Source organism: Rutilus rutilus, assembly GCF_951802725.1.
Source record: "Rutilus rutilus genome assembly, chromosome: 2".
In the NCBI taxonomy this organism is placed as follows: Eukaryota; Metazoa; Chordata; class Actinopteri; order Cypriniformes; family Leuciscidae; genus Rutilus; species Rutilus rutilus.
In genome coordinates this window covers 32,516,794-32,541,250 of record NC_140210.1, presented here as the reverse complement: position 1 = coordinate 32,541,250, position 24,457 = coordinate 32,516,794, and the positions used below count along the sequence as shown (strand labels likewise).

The following is a 24,457-nucleotide window of genomic DNA, read 5'->3' as shown; positions in this document are numbered from 1 at the left end:
ATACCATTTAATAAGAAATTGAAAAAAAACAAAAGTATAAACAGTTATATTAATTGAAGTATTAAATACTTGCACATGTATAACAACCTTGATTAACCAATGACACTTTTAAAAGTCTTTGTAGAGGTTGTGGTGTATCATGACTGATTTCACTTTACTTTTTTACAGGTCCGCCTGTGAATGTATCATGCAACATATTCATTAACAGTTTCGGCTCCATTGCAGAGACAACTATGGTATGTATTCAGAATCCAGCGATCGTGCATGAGTTTTCATGCACAAATGCCCCATGGTGGTGTTTACACATTATAAATCAGAGCAATTATATTAGCACTGTGATGATTGTTTCTACAGGGTGTAATTAATGCACTAATAGTCACTAAAAGAGTGTGTTTTGTATGGAGGAAACGTTTCCTGCTTGCGTTCATGTTGTATTACATCTAAATCCAGATTGTGAGAAAGACTGTAGGACACTGTCAGGAAGTGTCCAGTGGCTGAATGTCAGAGGGGACACAAACTTGCTTCCATCACCAGTCTCCTAGGAATTAACCCTTTGTCTTTTGTTTCAGCCCTTGAAATCCTCCCCTTAAAGTAGCTAAATGTAGAATTCAGAAACCCTTGTTATTAGCAACACCAGTGGCCATTACATGTGGAACTCTTTTGAAAACTTTTAGCACATTTTTACTATTACAGTTCTCAAGGTTTACTAATCGTGAAAATTGTTGATTATAGCATTATATTTAGATCTATAGCATCATATTTAGATTGTGGTATGAAAGGTTGCAGCGAATGAGCATTGTAGTCGATCACAGGCATGTTGAGCGCATGAATGCAGTGATCTCGTCATTGTAACTCGATTTCTGCACACTAACGAATGCTTTCATCATAACTAACAGTGCAAACACGATGCAAATAAGAGATTTGATGATTATGATGGCAGTTTTGGCAAGAGTCCATCACGCTGTTTGATTGACAGCTCCAGCAATTGTAAAAAGAAGCGCTCTTTGATCGCTTTCTATATATAATTTAATCGCAGATTAAATAAGTTATTTTCATCCTACTAAGAGAAACAATGTGAAGTTTGATTTACTGACAATAAACGATTTTGAGACAAAAACATCTTGACTTTATGCCTTCATGAATCATTACATATCAGAAGTCACTGGTGATTTTGGTTAGACATGTACACATAACCCATACATATCAAACGATCTGTAACAAAGCAATGTTGACACAGTAAAAACTTTACTCACTTACAGTAAGTGTGTTGCGCCGTTCCTTTCGGATCCAATATAGAAGGCACATATATATATTTTTTTTTTAGGCTGTCTGCAAATCTAATGTAGTGTTTTTCCACAACCTGGCACTGCATAACATTTTGCACTCTTCAAAGGCATGTTTATCACTTAGTTCCACGATCCATTGTTAGCATCACGTCTGTTATTTACCTACTACTACTTGTCATGCTCGAATCAGTGGGCAGGGCTACTGAACTTTAGGGTTCGTGATGTCACCAACCCGAGAAGAAGCTCATTGTAGTTCCTACCAGCCATTTGTTGTAAAATAAAATATCTCCCTTTGCATTGAACTTTGAGCGTCGTAACTTTGCAGATGTTGTTTATACTCAAACAGCAACATTACACTCTAACTAAAGTTAAAAAAGTGAAATCATAATCAAGGACCCTTTTAATTCCTTAAATCGTTTTTGAGCACCATGAAATTTCACAACCTGAATTAACCTACCTTTGGCAGACAAATGTTTTTCATATAACGAAGCAGTGAAGACATTATGTATAATGACAAAATGTCTTCTTTGATCTGCTGATTTGATACTAATATTTCAAGACTTTTCTACATCAGAAGAACAGTATCAGCATGACAGACAGACTAAGTGAGTCTGGAGACAGCAGTGTGGGTTAACAACAACCACTGGGGTGAATCACATCAGGAGTAGAGAAGAGACAACAATTCAAACAGCTGTTCATGCAGAAGAAAGCATCCAACCCTTTAGATGCACTTGGGTCTGGATTGCTTGTATACAGGTTGCCATATCTTTAATCCTCCAGGGAATCAGCAAATGAGTAGCAGAAAGGGGTTATTGTACTTACTTGAGCAGTTCATCCCTGCAGGGATCTTGTTTGTACATTATATGCAACCACGGGTTGAATAGAAACAGGCTCCAGGTGTGGAACTCTGTGTATGTTGCGCTTTATTTATTTATTATAATTTTTTGTCTTTTTGAATATTTGGTCATGCCATACTCTGCAGACAGCCACATTTGGCATTTCACCCTATTATAACACAGATCTACACACAGGAACAAGGAAATGTGCTTTTATCTTACACAAGTGTCCCAACATTCCTGTCTGTGAATGCTCATGCTCATCACACACACATATAGAGTGCCTTGTCACCTTCATCCCTCTGCTTGCTCTGAATAAGTTATACACTGTGAGATGGCACACTCACTCTGAAATAATTATGTCTGAAGAGAATGTGCTTTTGCCAAAGCCTTTCCCTCACTCAGAGTGGACTTCTCTTCATAAATATTCCTTCCTTCAAGCCGGGTACAAGACTCTTGCCATTTACTCAAATCAACAAACTGTTCTATGTTCTAAGGTACAACTGAGCTTTTTTATTTTCTTTTTTGAGGGGGAGGGGGGGTGTCCAGATGCCTTAAGTTGTTAAAAAATACATTTAAAATGTAACTCATACAGCTAAATTTTTTCTCATACAGATTCCACTCCATTAGGATGGATAGACAATAGCTCCGTGGACTTATTGTGGCTATTTTTGTAACAGTCATTAAATATGTTTGTCCGACCAAATTTCAGTTTCAAATTTTCACTTTGTCTTTGTTCCGTTGGGTCGGATTGCTTTCTCACCATAAGCGAACCACTCCGGAGTTCGTTTTCAAGTGGGCCGAGACCACCTCATTCAGGCGATTTCAGATCGATTTTTTTTGGTGCTAATCCAAACATAATTTCCATGTTCATATGTGCCATAGAGTTCTGAAACAAATCCTCCAAACGATACAGGTGTGAAAACGCCCTTAAACTAGATTTCTAGTTTAAGACTAGATTTCTAGTTTAAGATTTTTCTTTTTTTCATCTTAAAAAAAAAAAAAAAAAAAAAAAAAAAAAAATTATAATAATTGTATAAATATCTGGATATGTTCAAAACTTTCTGGTATATTACACATCTTCAGGAGAGTTTCAATGTGCAGTAATAAACAACATCCTTCATATTGGTTGTCCTTGTCTATAAGCTTTACTAGGAGAGGTTGAAGAAGAGGGTGAAATGTCATGGAAAGGAATTCTCTCTAGATATGCTTCCCCATATGTTACATATGGATTAACCCTTCTTAGATTCACTGTCCATACCATCTGGCCCCTGGAGATCGCCTTCCCTCAGCATTAGGGCCATGGGATAATCCTAACATCCAGGAACAAAGACACTGCCATAACAGAACATTATTCTGGACAATCCTCAGTTCCCAGACAGCTGATATTCATAATGACAAGTGACACCATTTATATGTCTTCATATGCCACTTAAATTGTTCGCTAAAATGAAAGAAAATTAAAGGACAAGAGCATCTAAACATCTAAAGGATTCTCAGATGATCCACTGCTTTAATCTATTATGTTTTTATTGTCCGATTATGAGGTTATGAAGGTCTAACCTCAAGTAGTTGCTGTTTCAAAACAACATATTAAGGGATTGTTGTTGAACATGTCTCCATACAGATAGATTACCCTTTGTTTTTTCAGAATCCGGGCACATCTGCCAGTCCATGTGCTGATCTGATGAGCCCAGTTCTGTTTACCAGCTGATAAGAACAATAATCTCAAGATTATCGACAGCTTCATTTAGTGGAGTTAAGATGGTTAACCAAAATAAGGTTTTCAATTACATCCCCACATCGTGAAGATGTTTTGCACGTCTGGACTGATGTGAAACTTGATTTTTGCTTGTAAGTGCCACATTTTTATTTTTTGCCTTTGCTCCTTTTGGCATATGCTTACAACAAGCAGGCTTAGAGTTGCCAACAGTTATGCTGACAACATGCAGGTTGAGTGTTTCAATAGTCACCACCAAAGCAGTGAATGTATTGACAGGACTATCTGACTGTTACAGAAGCCGCAGACATAGGGAGATGTGATAAATCGCTGGCTTGTTGGCACGAGCGCAGATTCCCCCCTCAATGCCATTGAGTCCCGCTTGAGTAGGCAATCATAGAGCAGATGTGTGGAGATTGCCATGGAGCCACTGAAGGCCTGCAGCGGGTTGAGCATTCGCAGATGTGCTGCACGGGTTCAATTAAGCTCCTCCACACAAACCGTAAAGAAATGTGCAGAGGACAGAATTAGCTGCTAAGTTGATGACAAAATGGGCAAGAGATTGACAAAGAAGTGGTGTGACATCAATAATGAAAGTAAGGCATGCTTCATCATCTGATGTTGGCCAATTCGGTGATCTGTAATCTGTGAGTATCAGCTATGTTTCTGTCAACAAACCACTACAATTAGATGTTTTGGGAAGTGGAGCAGAACACTGATGCTTTCCTGTTTGTGGTAATCACCACGATCCATCCTCAGCCTTGAGACGTTTGCATGACTGCTGACAAGTTGCGGATCTGACACAGTTAACTGTGTTGCACCTATTTCCCATGTGGAACTATGAGCAGAACCTCCTTTCAATATCCCACCACTCATGCATTCAGACGTACGGACCTTCTAATGAAGGTCTTCGAGTTTTTTAGAAATACAGAGATATGAAAACCGCCCAATTCTCTATCCGCCTTGCTGCCTAACAAATTATATCACCCACGCGCCGTCATCTTCCATTCATTATTAGTGAATGCTTGTCTTATCGCTTTCAGGCTAATTCAGTCTGACTATAGTATATTCTTATAAATTCTGAACAAAATGTCAAAAAGCACAAGTTTCACTCTCTACTTGGATGCGTTTTTAACATTTTCTTTCAGCTTTTATTAGTTTCAAATTATTATAACTCTGTCTGCAAGCTTATTGTTGAGGTTCATTAAGGTTTTTTTCTTCATTACTCATGCAATTCCGCCAGGCCTCTAGGCAAATATCATGAAAATTATGGCATATATAAAACTGCATAACATTTTCCCCTCAGAACTTTAATTTAATATGGGCTGTGGGCTGTGTCTAAAGACAAATGTAATAGCATGTCTGTGATATGTCTCTTCGTCAATATATGTATATGTATACAAAATACAAAATATATGTAATATATTTTAACAGATTTTTACATATTCAACAAAGCATGACAGCATCTTTTAAAAAAAACAAAAACATTTTGCTTCCTTGTCTGTTACGTTTCACACCATATACAGCAGGACAGAACAGATCTGATTGATGTTTGAGTTGTGACATGCCCAATGATTGGCTTGGAGAAGTAACCTCTTGGAGGCATAACCTTTGCTAAACTGCTAAGATATTTGATCTAATTTAACTGTTGGCAATGTAACAGTTGGCTAAACTCCATGGCCTGTCACAACATCAAACTGATGATATTACACACCTTATCACAGTACAAAATCATTAATTATGTATCTAACGTGGTGGTTTTCAAACTTGTAGCCCATGTAATGTAGTCTGGGTGGTACTTGTTTTACCCTTGAAGGTTTTTGCTCATGATTTTCAGAAGAGTGATGTCACACATATAATTGTGAAAATGTAAATAGCAGTGCATTGAATGTGTAAGTCTCACACAGTGTTTTACTGTACTGCAATTTTTAAGTAATGATGCTCATTTCCATTCCTAACTTCCAGCAGCTGTGCATGCTTGTACATGAAAGTACCCATTATGTCTGATTTAAAACTGGCAGAGAGGCCGGTTTCAACTCTTCTGTGCTATTTGCCTTGACTGATGTTAAGCACTTACTCGTCTCTTAGGATTACAGAGTGAATATATTCCTACGGCAGCAGTGGAACGACCCTCGGTTAGCTTACAGCGAGTACCCAGATGACTCCCTGGACCTGGATCCCTCTATGTTAGACTCCATTTGGAAGCCTGATCTGTTCTTCGCCAACGAGAAGGGAGCGCACTTCCACGAGGTCACCACTGACAACAAGCTCTTGAGAATATTCAAAAATGGAAATGTCCTCTATTCAATCAGGTGAGACTCTTCGGCACAGTCAGAATTACCATGGGTCATGGAAAGCATTTGAAATCAATAAATGAAATGTCCCAAATTACTTTGTTGTATACATACTCATAAATTCAATTACCAGTCATGACAATTTCTTCGGCAAAGCCTACGATTAGAATAAATTCTTGTTGATCTTTTTCACAATGACTGACAATTCACAAATAAATGTGTGTAGGTAGGGCCATGGCCTTTGAAATAACTGCTGCACTAGCTTCTGAAAATATCAGTCTACAATCCATAGTAATGCAATATCTCAGCTGTCACAGATTTGAGTCATTTAATATAAATTCCCCTTGAACTCTAAAATGTAACTAACCCCTAAACAAATGGTAGGATAAACAATGTCATTCAACATCAATCACTGCAGTGAAGCTATAAGAAAACAACATTATTGTGGCAGCATGAGGGTTGATGGGTCGTGCTGGAGTTAATAGTGAGTGGTAAATTATGTCAGGCTTTTGAGAAGATATGACGGAAAGCTGAGCAGATGTGAGACGACAGAGGATTCACTCTGACTGAAATTCACGTGGTGCCCTGAGGGAGAAAGAGTGTAATTAAAACATGGCCAATCTGCGGCTGTCAGACTCGTCTCTCCTCTGCTTTAGCCCCGTTCAGAAATTCCACCACTTAAGCAGCTTCGGATGCTCAAAACCCTCCTCTTTGATTCCCTTCTTTGTCTGAGCTGTGGATTTTCGCAAACATTCAGAAAATGTATACATTGAATTGCATTTGCATTTTCTTACCATGTTTTCTACTGTTTATTAAAACAAAAGGCGTGTGTATGATTTATAAAATCGATTCTTTTTTCCATTCAATTTTTAGATTGACACTGACACTCTCTTGTCCAATGGATCTGAAGAATTTCCCCATGGATGTGCAGACGTGCATAATGCAGCTGGAGAGTTGTGAGTAATCTCGTATGACCTCCTCTCATCAAGAGCTTGTTATGTAACTCCCCCCACCCCTCGTTCAGATTTGTGTGGAAAGCAAACTGTGTTTCTCATTTGATAATGTAACTTCAGCCGGTAGCCAGGATGAGGTTAATAGTAGATCTGATGTGAAGCATGTCAGGCTTTAGCGTGTACCTGGCATGATCGTGCTAAATGATGTCATTATATGTGGGAAGGACCCTGAAGACATCTGGCCTGTTGCCTTAAAATCATCACGTAGATACACCATCCTAGACAGTAACTTAAGGACTCACTATCTATCTATCTATCTATCTATCTATCTATCTATCTATCTATCTATCTATCTATCTATCTATCTATCTATCTATCTATCTATCTATCTATCTATCTATCTATCTATCTATCTATCTATTTCTCTACAGTCTGAGTACTGTGTGCCTGGTTAAAGATTAGTGAAGCTAGTGGTCGAAGTGTTTGGTAATTCATTCCAAGAGCTTTCTGTCGACTTGAAAACATGCCACATCTCCCTCGATCCCTCCCATGATGAGTGCTCTGAGCTGGGTTTGAGGCTTTTAAAGAAAGGCCCCATGTCATGGGGAATCTGTCTTCACAACTGCATATTTTAGAGTGGCCCTGTTCATGTTGCTATGAGAGTTGCTCATTGAAAGGCTCTTGATGATGCGCAACAGTGTTAAATGAGGAGACAGTTTCTGGCACAAAGACTGAGATAGCTTGCTCGTTCAATAGAATAGAATAGAATAGAATAGAATAGAATAGAATAGAATAGAATAGAATAGAATAGAATAGAATAGAATAGAATAGAATAGAATAGAATAGAATAGAATAATGAGCATATTCACCTTCCCTCCAGTAAAGTGGTACCACCAAGAGAAGCAAAAGTGACACGAGCTATATCAAGAAACATCACACCATACATTGCAGCCCTGAGGATATTGTGCTGGTGAATTACTTAATGCTTTGTGATATGATTTGTCTTCTTAATGAAGCCTTGGACCTTTTCAGTATGTACTGTAGTTAGCATGCTTTATGCCTGTATGGCTATAGTTCAAATATATATTTCTAAGTCAGCAAATTTGTATTAAAAATCACATCAGTTCCACAGTGGTTCGTGCACCCTCTGATTATTTGATTTTCAATGTAAAAATAAATAAAGAGAAACAAGAAACTTTTTCCCCATTTTTCAGTTTAGTAATGGAATAACAAAAATTCAGCCAGAGCTTAGGGTTGTTTTTTTTTTTTTTTTTTTTTTTATGGATACAAATTAGTTTACAGGTTTACAGTTTTTCTCAGTCGCTTTGGTGCATTTCTCACATCACTATTTACATTTGCACAACAGTTAATGCAGTTCTCAAAACAATTAGTACAAACTGCAAAACCTAGTTGATAACCTGCAAAAGCGTGTCACTTGCTCAAAATGGATAGTCATTCCTCAAAAGCAAGTATTCATGTCAATGAAAGTGTCAGTGTCATCAAGATGAAAAGTCCTGACACCATTGTTTATGAACAAGATAGTCAAATGGCTTTGTCGTGTTTTCATTATGACAGTTTACTCTGTAAATGTTTTCCAATGCAAAAAAGTCAGATCTTGGTGACACTACCTGAAAATGCTCAAGACAGCACTATATACTATTTGCACAGCCATTTGAAAAATACAGTAAAGTTACACATTACTGTATTTAGTGAGGTAACTGAGTACAAGACACTGAATATGTATGTTTCACATTTTTACTGCATATTCTCTTTGCAATTCTAATTTGTTCACAGCATTGTGCAAAAGAAAAAATACACCCTCATTTACAACATACATAAACTCCCTTTGGGTAGAGCTGTGCACAACTGTACACAATACTGCAGTACATATTGGAACTGAACATACTACATACATAGTACTGTAATCATTCATGCACATCCAGACGTTCCTCATCAGTGAAAGTTGAGATTCACCTGAGAGAAATTGTTCAATTTAGGGACATTTTCAGGATTTTTTTATTTTTATTTTTTAAATGTGTAAAATTTGCTTGACAGATTTTGACAACTAGTTCAACATTTTGTAATGACTCAAGCAATGAAATGAGGACTATTAGTTTTATATGGAATGACTATTCAGCATTCACAAGTATAGTTAATTTTGACTGACATGACATAAGCAAATGATAATGTTATAAAACAGCAGAGAGTTGTATGAAAGCAATTGATGCATGTCCAAAAGCATTTGCAGTTTGTTGGAAGGAATGAGAAACTGCTACACAAATGACTAAATGTTGTGGAGGTTGAACTAACTGTTGTGCAAATGTAAATAGTGATGTGAGAAATGCACCAAAGCGACTGAGAAAAACTGTAATATTCGATTCAGCTGCATGAGCAGCTCTTAAACGGCCCTTTCGTCTGATTCATCCTCCCTGTCTTCTGTACTGCAACCAAAGCCACTTTAAAGGGATGGTTCACCCAAAAATGACATTTCTGTCATTAATTACTTACCCTCATGTCGTTACAAACCTATATTTCATCAAAAATATCTTAATTTGTGTTCCGAAGATGACCGAAGTTCTTACGAGTTTGGAACAACTTCAGGTAATTATGAGTATTTATAATGACAGAAATTTCATTGAGTGAACTAACCTTTTGCACACACACACACACACACACACACACACACACACACACACACACACACACACACACACACACACACACACACACACACACACACACACACACACACACACACACACACACACACACACACACACACACACACACACACACACACACACAAAAACCCTGTGATACACAGGAAAGGAGACAAAAGAATGCATTTGAATGGATGTCAGTGGATAAGAGGATTCACTACATTAATAAACTGCTTTTGTGGGGTAACAGCTTATCATTTAATGAATAAACAGCCTATCGGCTAATCTTCAACATGTTTTGCATTTTTTTTGGATTGATTTTTTTTTATTTTGATTTTGATTTACACTGAATGAAAAAGTAGCTGTTCATTAAGAGAAGTCACAGACCATTTTGCGACAGGTTGGATTCAGTTTACTGCACTTCTCAATGATTTCTAGGTATATGCAAACAGGTGCATCCCAATTTGCATACTTAAAGGAATAGTTCACTTAAAAAATGAAAATTTTGTCACCATTTACTCACCCTCAAGTTGTTTCAAATCTGCTGAACAGAAAGGAAGATATTTGAAGAATGTCAGTAACCAAACAGTTGATGGACCCCACTGACTTCCATAATAGGAAAAAATAAAATAATACTATGGAAGTCAATGGGGTTCATCAACTGTTTGGTTACTGACATTCTTCAAAATATCTTCCTTTGTGTTTAGCAGAAAAAAGAAATTCATACAGGTTTGAAACAACTTGAAGGAGTAAATGATGACAGAATTTTTATTTTTAAATGAACTATTATTTTAAGCACTATTCTGTGCTGTTTTGTAGTATAAGTAGTTTGAATAGTGCATGCGTAGTGAGGCAGTACCACAGAAAAAAACAACCCCACAAAAAAAAAAAAATATATATATATATATATATATATATATATATATATTATATTTATAATATATATGCAGTTTTCACAGTAATATTTATGTACTTTTGAACACTGCAAGGCTAAGCTGCACTTTATGTCTGTGTTTGGAATCTTATTTTGTGAATAAGAGGTTGCTCTCTCTAGTCCTTATACCTGAGACGCAGAGTCCCTATAGTGCGAAGCTGAGTTCCGCTGTAAGTTATTTTGCTTCAAAGCGGCAAAATTCACTAAAAGGCCAGAACTAGGCAACTAGGGCACTGATCATTTTGTCCCAACAATAATCATAGAACTTAATTATCAAATGTAAGAATATTACATTTTTGTGTTTTAGAAGTTGCATTCAAGGTCCACATGGCTAAAATGTGCTAAAAGTTATCTCTTGGTATTTCTCCTAGTTGGCTACACAATGAATGACCTGATCTTTGAGTGGCAAGAGAAGGGACCTGTGCAGGTGGCCGACGGACTGACCCTCCCACAGTTCATCCTCAAGGATGAGTCTGATTTAAGATACTGCACCAAGCACTACAACACAGGTAATTTTCAAAACATGTCACACAAACAAAATTGAAACTGATCAACTGCAAATGCTCAGCAACATACAGTATATTATTAACATGACACAGGATGAACAGGAAAATGTATAACTTTTTGGATTTGCAGTTCACTGCCTGAGACTTGCTAATTGTGTCAGTTAACAAAGTCAATGCCCAGTATTTTATGTAACACATTCGGCTTAGTGTCCTTGAAACAAACCCAAATCTGCAATTTAGAGAAAGTTATCTTTAAAACAAACAAAATAACAGCAAAACTAGTTAAAACACTATGTTATAAAGACTTCTAAGGATTTCTAGGAAAGATCTTTAAAAAACAGACAAAATCAGGATAAGCTTGTAAGCTCGTATCGTCAGTGCATTGCAGAATTGTACGTATCTCTATTTTACCCATCATCCTGTCAAATATGTCCAAGGCTCTCATTAGCCTTGTCAGATGTAATTGAAATAATTATTCAGCACTCTTACTTTTAATTCTGCCTGTGTTTGAAACATATTACAGTTATATCAGTAGTACACCGGAAGACCACACAATACCGAGGGAAGAGGTGTATGCTGGCCTTTTGCCTCCCTGTGTGTTTTGCCTCAGAGGGACTTTCAGACAGGATGAATGACAGATGCTGGTGGGTCAAGGTCAGATTGCCTCAAACAATTTTGTGAGGACAAAATGAGAGAGAGATCACCCCTTAAAAGACTTGAGAGGCAAGAGAAATGGAAAACCGCAGGGAAAAAAGAAAAGAAATATAGAATCGGAGGGTACTGTAAGAACACTGAAATTCAAAGGTCTTTTTTTTTTGGACAGGAAATCTCTTGACAGTTGTGTTCGGGGCACTGTATGCTTCTATAGACCTCATGCACCAGAGAAACAAGCATGCAGCCATCTTGATAATTTTGTGTTTTAACTTTTGTTTTTTGTGTTAGCTCTGTATACAAAATAAGGCATCGCTGACGAAGAGTAATTAGCTGGTCAAGTGGATTTACTTATTGTAGAGTTATTGACGAAAGTTGCCGTGCCTTGTAATGTTTGAAGCAGTTGTCAATGTCAGTCGACCTTCCTGCTGTGGAAATACAAAGCGGAATACAGAACACAACAAACGCAGCGCTGAAAAGGGGCGGAGCTAAGGTCTATAGGGAGCTACATGTCATTATTCACAAATTTCTAACTCAGTAATTAAATCAATATTTGCTCACAAATGCATATTGGTATTGATTGAGTTGACAGTTGACTGTCCAAATAAAAGGTAAAAGATAATTGCAAATCACTTAGGGAATTAAATATATATTTATGCACTGTAAAAAAAAAATCACATCCCCAAGTCAAAAATTTCAAGTGACCGATAACATCTACATTTTTCAATTAGTCTGACGTATTATTTCTCATTGAGCCAATGTTAGCAGGCTATAGACCTTATGCACCAGAGAAACAAGGGCGCCGCCATCTTTGGAATATTGTCTTTTAACTTCCGTTTTGCGGTCGCTCTGTATATTTATATGGCATTTCTGTCCAGGAGTAATTCGCTTTTTAAGTGGATTTACTTAATGTAAAGTTAACGAAAGTTATCATGAGGACTGTAATGTTTAAAGCAGATGACTTAACAAATGTAAATCGACCGGGAAGATTTTAAAACGAGCCGTTCATTAATAAACACGCAAATCGCTGTGAAAATACAGACCGGAAGTCAAAGGACAATGAGCGCAGCGCTGAAAAGGGGCGGAGCTACATAAGGTCTATTGCAACAAGAATTTCACTTGGGCCAATTGAAAAATTTAGATGTTATCGGTCACTTGAAATTTTTGATTTGGGAGGGTTTACAGTGTGAATAAGACTTCCTCTATGCATATTCCACACTGCAAAAGTATGTTTAGAAAAAGTAGAGAAGAAAAATCACTCACCAGAGATCAATAGACCCCAAACTGATCAGATATAAATTCATCTAAATATATATATATTAATTTATATAAATAATTTATATATATATATATATATATATATATATTAGGACTGTGTAATGCATATGTTTTGTGCAATTTAGAGCTATTAACATCAAAATATTTTTTATTATAAACATGTACCATGTCATTCACGTTGTTTCAGTTTTACTTACATCATGAGCTTAAAGTCCAAAAGCTATTACCATCTACCGAGGTCGGATTGGATTTTTACTTTATTCTGTTATATTTCATAATATTTAAACCCATTTTATATTTTCTTGTTTCTTTCTCTCTCTCTCTCTCTCTCTCTCTCTCTCTCTCTCTCTCTCTCTCTCTCTCTCTCTCTCTCTATCTCTCTCTCTCTCTCTCTCTCTCTCTCTCTCTCTCTCTCTCTCTCTCTCTCTCTCTCTCTCTCTGGCAGTTATTTTACAATGCTTTGTTTATCTTTTTTAATACAACTGCGATTAAGTCTGCAAACAAGAACTGTACCAAGAAGGTAGGCTACAAGAAGACTTCTAAGAAGGCATGGTAAACTCAACTCAGCTGTTGTGTTAATTTAATGACACAGCAGGGTGCTGAAATGTTGTCAAAATGTCCTATCAGAGCAGACTAATTAAGTAATGTAATCAGAGCTGACAAAACCGTGACTTTCTCTCACAGAGCAGTGATTTAGCCTCTGGCTTTAATAGTGCCCCACAATATTTTACATTAGGGGTCTTTCACCTTTTTCAAGACCTCTTTTTGAGCGCTCCTTGGTTGGTAGAGCATCATAACAAGGATACCCTGAGACATATACAAATATACAATAAATAACCCTCTACCAGCATTAGGAATTAGGAAAGAGTGGAACTCTCTTATCACAGTTTCCAAATGCTTAAATTTGTAAAAATCATTGCAGTAATACTACAATTTGTGCATTCTGGGGTATCACAAGTAGAGTTTAGTAGGATGTTGGCTCAGTTTGGCTTGTACAATCAAACTGAATAGATCAATTTTACGATTCATTCAAACCGACCTGTATACAATATATTGATCTCTTAACATATCCGCTGCAGGCGCCTCTGATTGGTTGAACACCACTTAGTGTCCAACTGCCTGTTGCATTTTTATAGTAAGGAATCAATAATTCAGTACTTGATCTATTGCATCTTTCAAGTCACTGACAATCCACAGATGTCACATTGTGAAAATATACTACACTTTCTGAACATGCTGGTATTGTACGTGGCAAAATAAGACTGGTGTCTGTGAGATAAGCATACTGAGTAATAATCAATGCCCCTTTTATGCCTGTAGACATTTCTTTGCAAGCATGCTTTCCTTATGGAGTTGGAGTTGTAGACTTACAACCCTTGAAATTTACCCAATGTTGAGAATTTATTTGTTAGAAGACTATTTAAAAGAATAGTTACGAAAGTTTTATTAAGATTAATAAGTTAAAATTAATAAGTTAACATTAATACCGACAGTTAATACACAAAACTAAGATTAACAGTTCATGTGTCAGATACATATGTGGTTAAAAACAAACTATGTGTCATCATGATTTGTGAATTGACTTCATTACCCAAGATGCATTGAGCAATGGTGAAAGTCACGTGATTCACATGAAGGTTTGTTGATGGTTCTGGGGATTTGGCAACAGCCATCTTGTTAATGATTTGCTGAACAAGCACACGCTGTATTTACTCTTGTTTTTTTCATTAAACGTCTAAATCGAAGCAACGTCTCGCTTCGTTATTCTTAGTTGCTAAGACGATAAATGTACAACACCCAAAGGCCTTTTTACAATCTTATTGCTCATACAACCAGTCCCAGTTGACCTATACCAACAGGTACAGGGGGCACATTAGATGCTAAAAATCACATTAGCCTTTAAACACCACAATGACGTTTTACTTCCACCATCGGTTCATTAACACTTTAAATGTGATCTCCCCTCTCCAGTGTGACAGGATGGACACAGGGTCTTCTGCATGATTGCTCACACATTTCCTTCTCTGTCATGTAGTTCAGCCCACTCATACATTTGCTCAGAGCTGCATGTTCCATCAGTTGAGTCATGAGGGATGTGAAATAACCACATGGCACAGCTTTAGTGATGTCACAGCGGGTTTTCATCCCTGAGCTAATGCAGAACAAGCCAACCAGTGAAAGGATTGAGGATCCTTTGGGTTTCCTCAGTATGTAAATTAAGCAGTGTACTAAAAAATGTATCTCTGCCTGAGCTCCATAAATAAGGATTGTTTTCTGCAGGTACTGTAGTCCTGAACTTTCTATTCATCGAATAATCCTAAAAAAAATCAGTCATGGTTTCCACAAAAATATTAAGCAGCACTACTGTTTTCAAACATTGATAATTAATAATAAATGTTTCTTGAGCACTGAATCAGCATTTTCAAAAGATTTCTGAAGGATCATGTGACACTGAAGACTGAAGTAATTGCTGCGGAAAATTCAGCTTTGCCATCACAGGAATAAAATACATTTTAACATACACTCACCTAAAGGATTATTAGGAACACCTGTTCAATTTCTCATCAATGCAATTATCTAATCAACCAATCACATGGCAGTTGCTTCAATGCATTTAGGGGTGTGGTCCTGGTCAAGACAATCTCCTGAACTCCAAACTGAATGTCAGAATGGGAAAGAAAGGTGATTTAAGCAATTTTGAGCGTGGCATGGTTGTTGGTGCCAGACGGGCCGGTCTGAGTATTTCACAATCTGCTCAGTTACTGGGATTTTCACGCACAACCATTTCTAGGGTTTACAAAGAATGGTGTGAAAAGGGAAAAACATCCAGTATGCGGCAGTCCTGTGGCCGAAAATGCCTTGTTGATGCTAGAGGTCAGAGGAGAATGGGCCGACTGATTCAAGCTGATAGAAGAGCAACTTTGACTGAAATAACCACTCGTTACAACCGAGGTATGCAGCAAAGCATTTGTGAAGCCACAACACGCACAACCTTGAGGCAGATGGGCTACAACAGCAGAAGACCCCACCGGGTACCACTCATCTCCACTACAAATAGGAAAAAGAGGCTACAATTTGCACGAGCTCACCAAAATTGGACAGTTGAAGACTGGAAAAATGTTGCCTGGTCTGATGAGTCTCGATTTCTGTTGAGACATTCAGATGGTAGAGTCAGAATTTGGCGTAAACAGAATGAGAACATGGATCCATCATGCCTTGTTACCACTGTGCAGGCTGGTGGTGTAATGGTGTGGGGGATGTTTTCTTGGCACACTTTAGGCCCCAGTGCCAATTGGGCATCGTTTAAATGCCACGGCCTACCTGAGCATTGTTTCTGACCATGTCCATCCCTTTATGACCACCATGTACCCATCCTCTGATGGCTACTTCCAGCAGGATAATGCACCATGTCACAAAGCTCGAATCATTTCAAATTGGTTTCTTGAACATGACAATGAGTTCACTGTACTAAAATGGCCCCCACAGTCACCAGATCTCAACCCAATAGAGCATCTTTGGGATGTGGTGGAACGGGAGCTTCGTGCCCTGGATGTGCATCCCACAAATCTCCATCATCTGCAAGATGCTATCCTATCAATATGGGCCAACATTTCTAAAGAATGCTTTCAGCACCTTGTTGAATCAATGCCACGTAGAATTAAGGCAGTTCTGAAGGCGAAAGGGGGTCAAACACAGTATTAGTATGGTGTTCCTAATAATCCTTTAGGTGAGTGTATATTAAAATAAACAAATTATTTTAGTTATTTTAAATTATAATAATATTTCACAATATTATTGTTTTTACTGTATTTTTTATCAAATAATGCAAGCCTGGTGAGCATAATTCCTTATCAATTTCTATATCATATATCATATTTAAATATCATAACTTTGATACATTTAATTGTACAAAATAAATTAATAAATAATTTCCAACAATTTCTTAGCTCAAACAGTTAAGTATGACGCTAACAATGCCAAGACCGTGGATTTGATTTCCACAGAATGCATAAACTAATGAATGCCTTAACATTATGCAATGCATCTGAAATTATGAAACTCCATGACAGCCACAATGTGGGTTTACGCACACGTTAATGGAAAATTATGGCATACAGTACAGACTTTACATTTCCAACGCTATTAGAAATCATTCATACAATTCATCATAACCTCATACTAGCCACCTTGAAAACATGACCTTGAGGATTTATTTAAATCACCAAGCAACAATAATCATGATATTGTTACATCTGTACATGAAATTCAATTGCTTATGTATGAAAACAAATCTATCAATGACCATAATCTCTCTCACACTAGGGTAAACAAATTCTACTAGAAAACAAAACTGAGCTTGTTATTATGACTACTGCTAAAGACACTCAGTATTGATTAACATTAACTGTTAAAGGTTGTATCAGCGATTTCAGGCCCAAAAAAGGCCCAAACATAAATGATCACATTCATCTAATCTTTCCTAACGATCCGCTAGCTGCCCGCCCCATAAGAAGGCCGTCAAAAAACTGCTTCTCTGTAGGCAGCCTCGGCTCTGAGATCTGCACACAAAAACAGTTGGTTTCACCAACCATTCAAAACCCAAAATAAATAGTGTTCCAACCAATCACCGACACGGGGAGGGTGTTGTGAGGTTTTGCAAGGTGGTTGGTTCTGAGTGGTTGGTGAAACCAATTGTTTTTCTCAGAGCCTAGGCTGCCTACAGAGACGCCTTTTTTTTTACGGCCTGCTTATGGGGCGGGCAGCTAGCAGATCGTTAGGAAAGATTAGATGAATGTGATCATTTATGTTTGGGCCTTTTTTGGGCCTGAAATCGCTGATACAACCTTTAATGCTCATGATGAGGACACATAGCATTATCCTTCCTCTCTGCTCTAGCTATTTTTCTTTGTATGGTTGACATTATGGCTGAAAAAACGGGGAGGTAAATGGATTATAGAGCCCACTGATGTTCATATTATGTTAGTAGCATACCCTAGTAGCATATTTTTTCCACTAATTAATTTTTAAATATTACTTATCCCGATCCCTGAAATAAGATAAATTATGGAAAATATGGGAGAAATTACACTTCTGTGGTTGTCCAATCGTTTTTTACCCCAATCCATTGTAATCTGGATGATTTATTCTGTTGAGTTCTTTCCTGAGCCTGCAGCACATCCCACTTCCGTCATGGGAACGTTAGGTGCTGTCAGGCTCCATAACACAGACTGTATCCTGGTTTTTGTTCCTTTCCCTTCCCTCTTCCTCCTGTTGTTGTTTCTCTCACCTCTCTCCCTTAGTCTCTCAGGTGCTTTATTCTTAGTTCACCTCAACCACAGTGTTGACAGCTCCAACCACCCAAACTGCAGAGGAGACTAGAAGTGTGTGTTTGTGTGAGAGTGAGCAGGTTACATTCCAGAGAGAGCATTTCTGTGTCAAATATACTCTTTAGAAGCAATTACTTGTTTAGGCACATGTATAGTTTTAAGCAAGCATTCATTATGTGATTCTTTACATTTACATTTAGGTTTACAGATTTTTCATTCATGTATTGACTTTTTTAAGTGTATTTTTAGAGTGAAGAATACCCCCCCCCCCCCCAAGTGCACTCTGGTTAGAGAGTAGGACAGTCTGGAATATTACCAAGCAAAAATCTCTGCGGGAGTTTGGAACAAAAGAGACAGAAAAAGTGAAAGCCGTCTCCCTGCTTTTCAGTAAAGACAAGCCTTGCAGAAATTTGTTTTGAGAGAGGAAAAGGCTCAGTTGCAGAGAACAAAAAAATAAATAAAAAAAACAGACTGCAGCTGAAAGCTCTCAGGCGTTTTAAGTAGGTGCTCTCTACCTTTCATGCGGATTATGTGCATAAATATAACCGTCTGTAATGGCTGTCTACAATTGTTCCACAAGCACATATGAAACATATATCTGCTTTTAAATGTAAATAAATAGTACACTTTCAGTTTGTGGCATCATGGTTTTGCAATGTGTTGGACAACTTACATTCCTCATTTCCAAATTTCCTAGACTAAATATGTAAAGACCCAAATATAGGGGAGCGCGGGGCACAACCTAACACATTTGGGTTTTGGCTCAATTATTAAAAAAAAATAATTAAGTTAAATTAATCCTTTTTTACACAAGCAACATACACATCTCTGCTACAAGTTTTTTTTCTAGGACCTACCATTTTCGTACAGTTGCACTGAAAGTGACAGAAGTGCAAATGTTACAACTTACCCCATATGCGTTAATTGTGTTGTGTTAATTATAAAAGACAGAGGGGTTAGTTGTAACACTTGTGTGTAACACACATAATTCAGTACGGTTTTATCTGTATAGTTTGATATTGTTTGTACAGATAGATATCCATACATCCATCCCTCATCCAATCATCCTTCTATATGGATCAATATCATGGATAGAGATATATGAAAGGGCTGCACAGTTTTGCAATAAATAAATAAATAAATAAACAAAATCATCAAATATTGTAATTGCTATTGAATTATGTTTGGGTGTGGCAGCTGCAAAATTATTATTATTAATAATAACAGTAATAATAATAAAAACGAGCTCAAAATCACATTTTAAAGGGTTTATTGCATGAACAAAAAAGGCTTTTTAATACATAAACAAGTGATCAATGCATAGTTAACAAATATGAAAAAATCATACTTTGACATTTAAATTCCAACATTGTTTGTGAAAGTCCAACAAAGGTAAATATGGCAAAATAAATATATAAATAAATACTCAAACCTGAAAAGATGTGAGGCTCCCTGTTTTCATTTTATTATCGTTGTACACTTGGCGGCTTAGTTGTAACACTGCGCTACAACTAACCCCGCTGTGTAAAAAATAGTTTAAGCCTAGCTAATAGTTGCTAGGAGTTGCTGCTATGTTTCAAAATGGTGCTATGTTTTAGCCAACAAGACAGTGATTAAGTTAATATAAAGTTAGATTTGGTGACGTACACACCCAACTCAGAAACCGAAAAAAACGTATGATGAAAAAATGTACTTGCATGGTGTCAAAACACTCTTTGTCCAGAATCTTCACGAAATCTTATCAAAACTTTCCACAAATCCACGGGAGACCGTCTTGGCAGCGAGAGGAAAAGAGCGGAAGCGCAACTGCTTGACCCTGACTAACTATGTAAAAGGTCTGTGTTACATTTAACCCCGCGTTAGGTTGTGCCACGCGCTCCCCTAGATTTTTTTTTTTTTTTTATCCACCTTTTACATGTTGTTGTGAGAGGCCTCAAATGCAGAAATACATGGATTTATACATTGTTTTTACATTTTAGTACGTTTTTAGGGAAATTTTGCACTATTGCAGCGTTGTGCCGGTTGGGTAGCAGACTTTCAGTCATTTCACTCACTGTCTGAGCAAATGTAAAGAACATCTAAGGGTTCATTTGCAGGGTGTACTGCTTACAGTATGTAGCCCCATAACAGTAGCCTATATATACACTAATAATCACACAATATTAAAGATTGGACAAGTCATATTTTATGAAAAATCATAAAAAATTGAAAAAAATAATAAAAAAATATGTTGAGATTGTATTTACAAAAACTGAAAACTTTGACATTTAGGTGATTTAGCTCTGTTCATAGCATATTCAATTATAATAGTCCCAAACGTATACAGTTCTTCTCCTCCGAGAAGCAAAGGTGGACATTGCACTTGCTGCAAAGTTTGATGTAGTCTTTACCACAGTGTCTGCAGCGTCCTCTATTTTGTTCATCTTCTTACACAGACTTTCGTAAATACTCCAGTGGTGTATGAAGGGAGACGGCATCATTAGTGATATCCTGACCTGAAAAATCAATGTTGGGACTGATAAAATCCTTTTTCAGCCTGCGATACCTGTCACAGGGCATGGTCTGTGTTCTTGAATGACTTGATTCTGTTGGCATGATATCCGCATAATCATCAGATGGATGGTCACTGGGTTGTTTATTTTCCTTTTCCAGTTCACATCATGCACTTTGTAGATAATGTCTTTCCTGGCTGGTGGTTCTGAAATGAAATAAAAAAACAATAACACTGGTTATTTTTCATATCCCAATCAACACATTGAAAGAATTCACACAATACCGCCTGGCTAGCTTATTGTGCCCTCTACTTATCATGCTAATAGCATTTATAGCTCCCACGTTCCAGAACATTTGTCCCTCATGCAGCAAGGAGATATTTGGTCAAACAAGCAAAGCCCAGAAAAGAACCAGACCAGTTACGGTATATTTTATAAATGGTAAGATACAGATAGTTTCAAATATTGCTACACTTTCAAATTCTAAAAGAAAATGTATCCCCTAATTCAACTTGAACTTGTCATGTGAAAGGTACATTTTGTTACCCCTTTCACCCAGTGTTGTAAAATTACAACATTGACATTACAAGCTCAAAATCTAATATGATTAAAGCATTCAAGAGTACCTAAATATATGCATGATCTACAGTGCAATGCATAAGTGAATACACCCATGCTAAAGTTGACTAAAAAGAGGAATAAAAAATCATATTTTGGAAATTGAACTTAATGCCTTAATTTAAAAAATTAGGAAAAATCCAACCTTTAAGGACACCAATTTTCTTTGTGAATGAATAATGTATCGCAAATAAATAAATGTTCTTCCTTAAAATACATAGTGCATAAGTGAGTACACCCCTATGTTAAATTCCCATAGAGGCAGGCAGATTTTTATTTTTAAGTATTTAAAAAAAAAAAAAAATTAGGATACTATGCATCCTGATAAAGTTCCCTTGGCCTTTGGAATTAAAATAGCCCCACATCATCACATAGCCTTCACCATACCTAGAGATTGGCATGGGGTACTTTCCATAAGATCATCTCTCAACGCAAATCAAACTAGCTTTTAGGCTAACTGAAATAAAACCATGCCAATCTCTAGGTATGGTGAAGGCTATGTGATGATGTGGGGCTATTTTAATTCCAAAGGCCAAGGGAACTTTATCAGGATGCATAGTATCCTAATTTTTTTTTTTTTTTAAATACTTAAAAATAAAAATCTGCCTGCCTCTATGGGAATTTAACATAGGGGTGTACTCACTTATGCACTATGTATTTTAAGGAAGAACATTTATTTATTTACGATACATTATTCATTCACAAAGAAAATTGGTGTCCTTAAAGGTTGGATTTTTCCTAATTTTTTAAATTAAGGCATTAAGTTCAATTTCCAAAATATGATTTTTTATTCCTCTTTTTAGTCAACTTTAGCATGGGTGTAATCACTTATGCATTGCACTGTATACATGTTACTAAATTTTACTTACTTGAATGTTGATTTATTCAGTCCAGTAAAAGAAGATGATGTGCTTCAAGGCAAGTTTGCAGGTTGTGTGAGTTCATGGCCAGGTGAACAGGCCTATTCACAAAATATTCCATCCAATAGCATTTCAAGGCAATAGGACCTATTAGTTGTGTAAATGTGGTCTTGAGAAAGTAGCTTAGTAGCAAAAACCCTTATTTCTATTTTTTCATATTATGCCCTGTGTCAACTTTATTTCCTGCTAGGCAAGTTCACATGCATCGAGGTACGTTTTCACTTGGAAAGACAGATGGGCTACTACCTGATCCAGATGTACATTCCCAGCCTGCTCATCGTCATCCTCTCTTGGGTCTCCTTCTGGATCAACATGGATGCCGCTCCTGCCCGTGTCGCCCTGGGAATCACCACAGTGCTCACGATGACAACTCAGAGCTCTGGATCCAGGACGTCCTTACCTAAGGTCAGAGTGCATAAAGCATCAAAGTAAGAGCCTTGCAGCATCTTCAAAGCATCTCTTGTCCTGCCATTCATTCTCAGTTATCATTTATTAATGCAGTCCACAGTAGAATGTGTAAATGCGTCCATGTGTGAAAGCAGGCGTGCAGTGTGTATTGCATATTAAAAATGCATAAATGCTACATTGAGTTATGTAACACAATTAAACATTCCAGCAAATAGGCTTTTTCACCCGGCAGAGATAAAATTATCTCTGATTCATAGCGATGTTGAGGACAATTGTCAAGGTCCCTGTTTTGTTCAATAATAAAACGACTTGGCTGTAATGCAGGCTGTAATGAAAAAGCCAAAGGCTAATTAAGGTCTCTGAGAACAACTGTTTTTGTGTGTTTCTGCCATGCAGGTGTCCTATGTGAAAGCTATTGACATCTGGATGGCTGTGTGTTTGCTATTTGTCTTTTCTGCCCTGTTGGAGTATGCTGCAGTCAACTTCGTTTCACGGCAACACAAGGAACTCTTACGATTTCGACGGAGAAGGAAGAAGCCTGGAAAGGTATGGACTGAGCTGAACTGTAACAGGCAATCTGTCACAAAATAATGCAAAACACATCTGATTAATGTGAACCCACATTTACGATAAGATGTAAATTGCTTCCCTGTGTTTTGAAGGTATGTGACAATACAGAGTTCTCACCTTTCATGTTGACGTGGACACATACAAGTCAGAACTCAAATGTAAATTATGTTTATTTATTATCCATAAAAAAATCATGAGAAATTTTGAAGCAAGTATTTATGAGTGCTGATGATGGCACACTGAGTCTGTGAAAAACAGCATGACTGCGAGTCTGATATCACTTGTATAAAAAAGGAAGTTAGTATTGAGCAACATTTTAGACACACTATTTTGATTTACTTGTTTGATCTTGCTCCGTCAATGAAAATGGTTCCAGTCAAATCCACAGTAGAATCATTGCAACAGTGATGCTGTCGTTGTCATTGTTCTTAAATGATTCTGTGTTTTAGAACAAATCGATTGGATGAATGATTCAATGACTCACTCATAGACAGTCACTTGTGAGGTTGAATATATGATTAAATAGCTCAATCATTGAATTCAATTTTCTGGATTCATTTATTAAGACAGACACTTGTCGCCACCTACTGGCGTAAAAAATGTAACCTGTAGAAAGAGTCACTGACAAATACCCACCAATGCACATACTGACATACTGTCTGAAATACCCCAACAAATATAAAATTATCCAAACAGTAAAAGTTCCCGTTCTGTTGATCAGTTATTTTGGCACTCTAGTCACAGCTCCGCCAATCAGATTTGAGGACCAAAACTAATCGCTTTATAAATAAATGAACTAAAATATAACTGATATTACAGAAACAGCTTTTATATTTATTTTTGCTCTGCCAAAGAAAAAAATTTCCACAAGAAGCAGCACTCTTGGACTGCTAGTTCAATCAAATTAATGGACATTGTATATGCTCTTGTATAACCTTCTTGAACTTGGGGTTTAAAGATAAAAACAAAATAATTATAATTATAATTCTCTGAAATATCAGTGG

The 24,457-nt window shown here is 37.1% G+C and overlaps 1 protein-coding gene across 2 annotated transcripts in view; it reads left to right on the top strand.

Moving 5' to 3' along the window:
* Positions 1–24,457, top strand: part of glra3 (glycine receptor, alpha 3) — a 53,271-nt gene that overhangs the window by 24,617 nt on the left and 4,197 nt on the right. For both annotated transcript variants that reach the window (XM_084392580.1, XM_084392581.1), the window contains exons 3-8: positions 169–236; positions 5,931–6,154; positions 7,010–7,092; positions 11,055–11,192; positions 22,666–22,880; positions 23,280–23,429. In XM_084392580.1, coding sequence (XP_084248706.1) covers positions 169–236; positions 5,931–6,154; positions 7,010–7,092; positions 11,055–11,192; positions 22,666–22,880; positions 23,280–23,429 — 878 coding nt within the window. The remainder of the gene's footprint in view (positions 1–168; positions 237–5,930; positions 6,155–7,009; positions 7,093–11,054; positions 11,193–22,665; positions 22,881–23,279; positions 23,430–24,457) is intronic.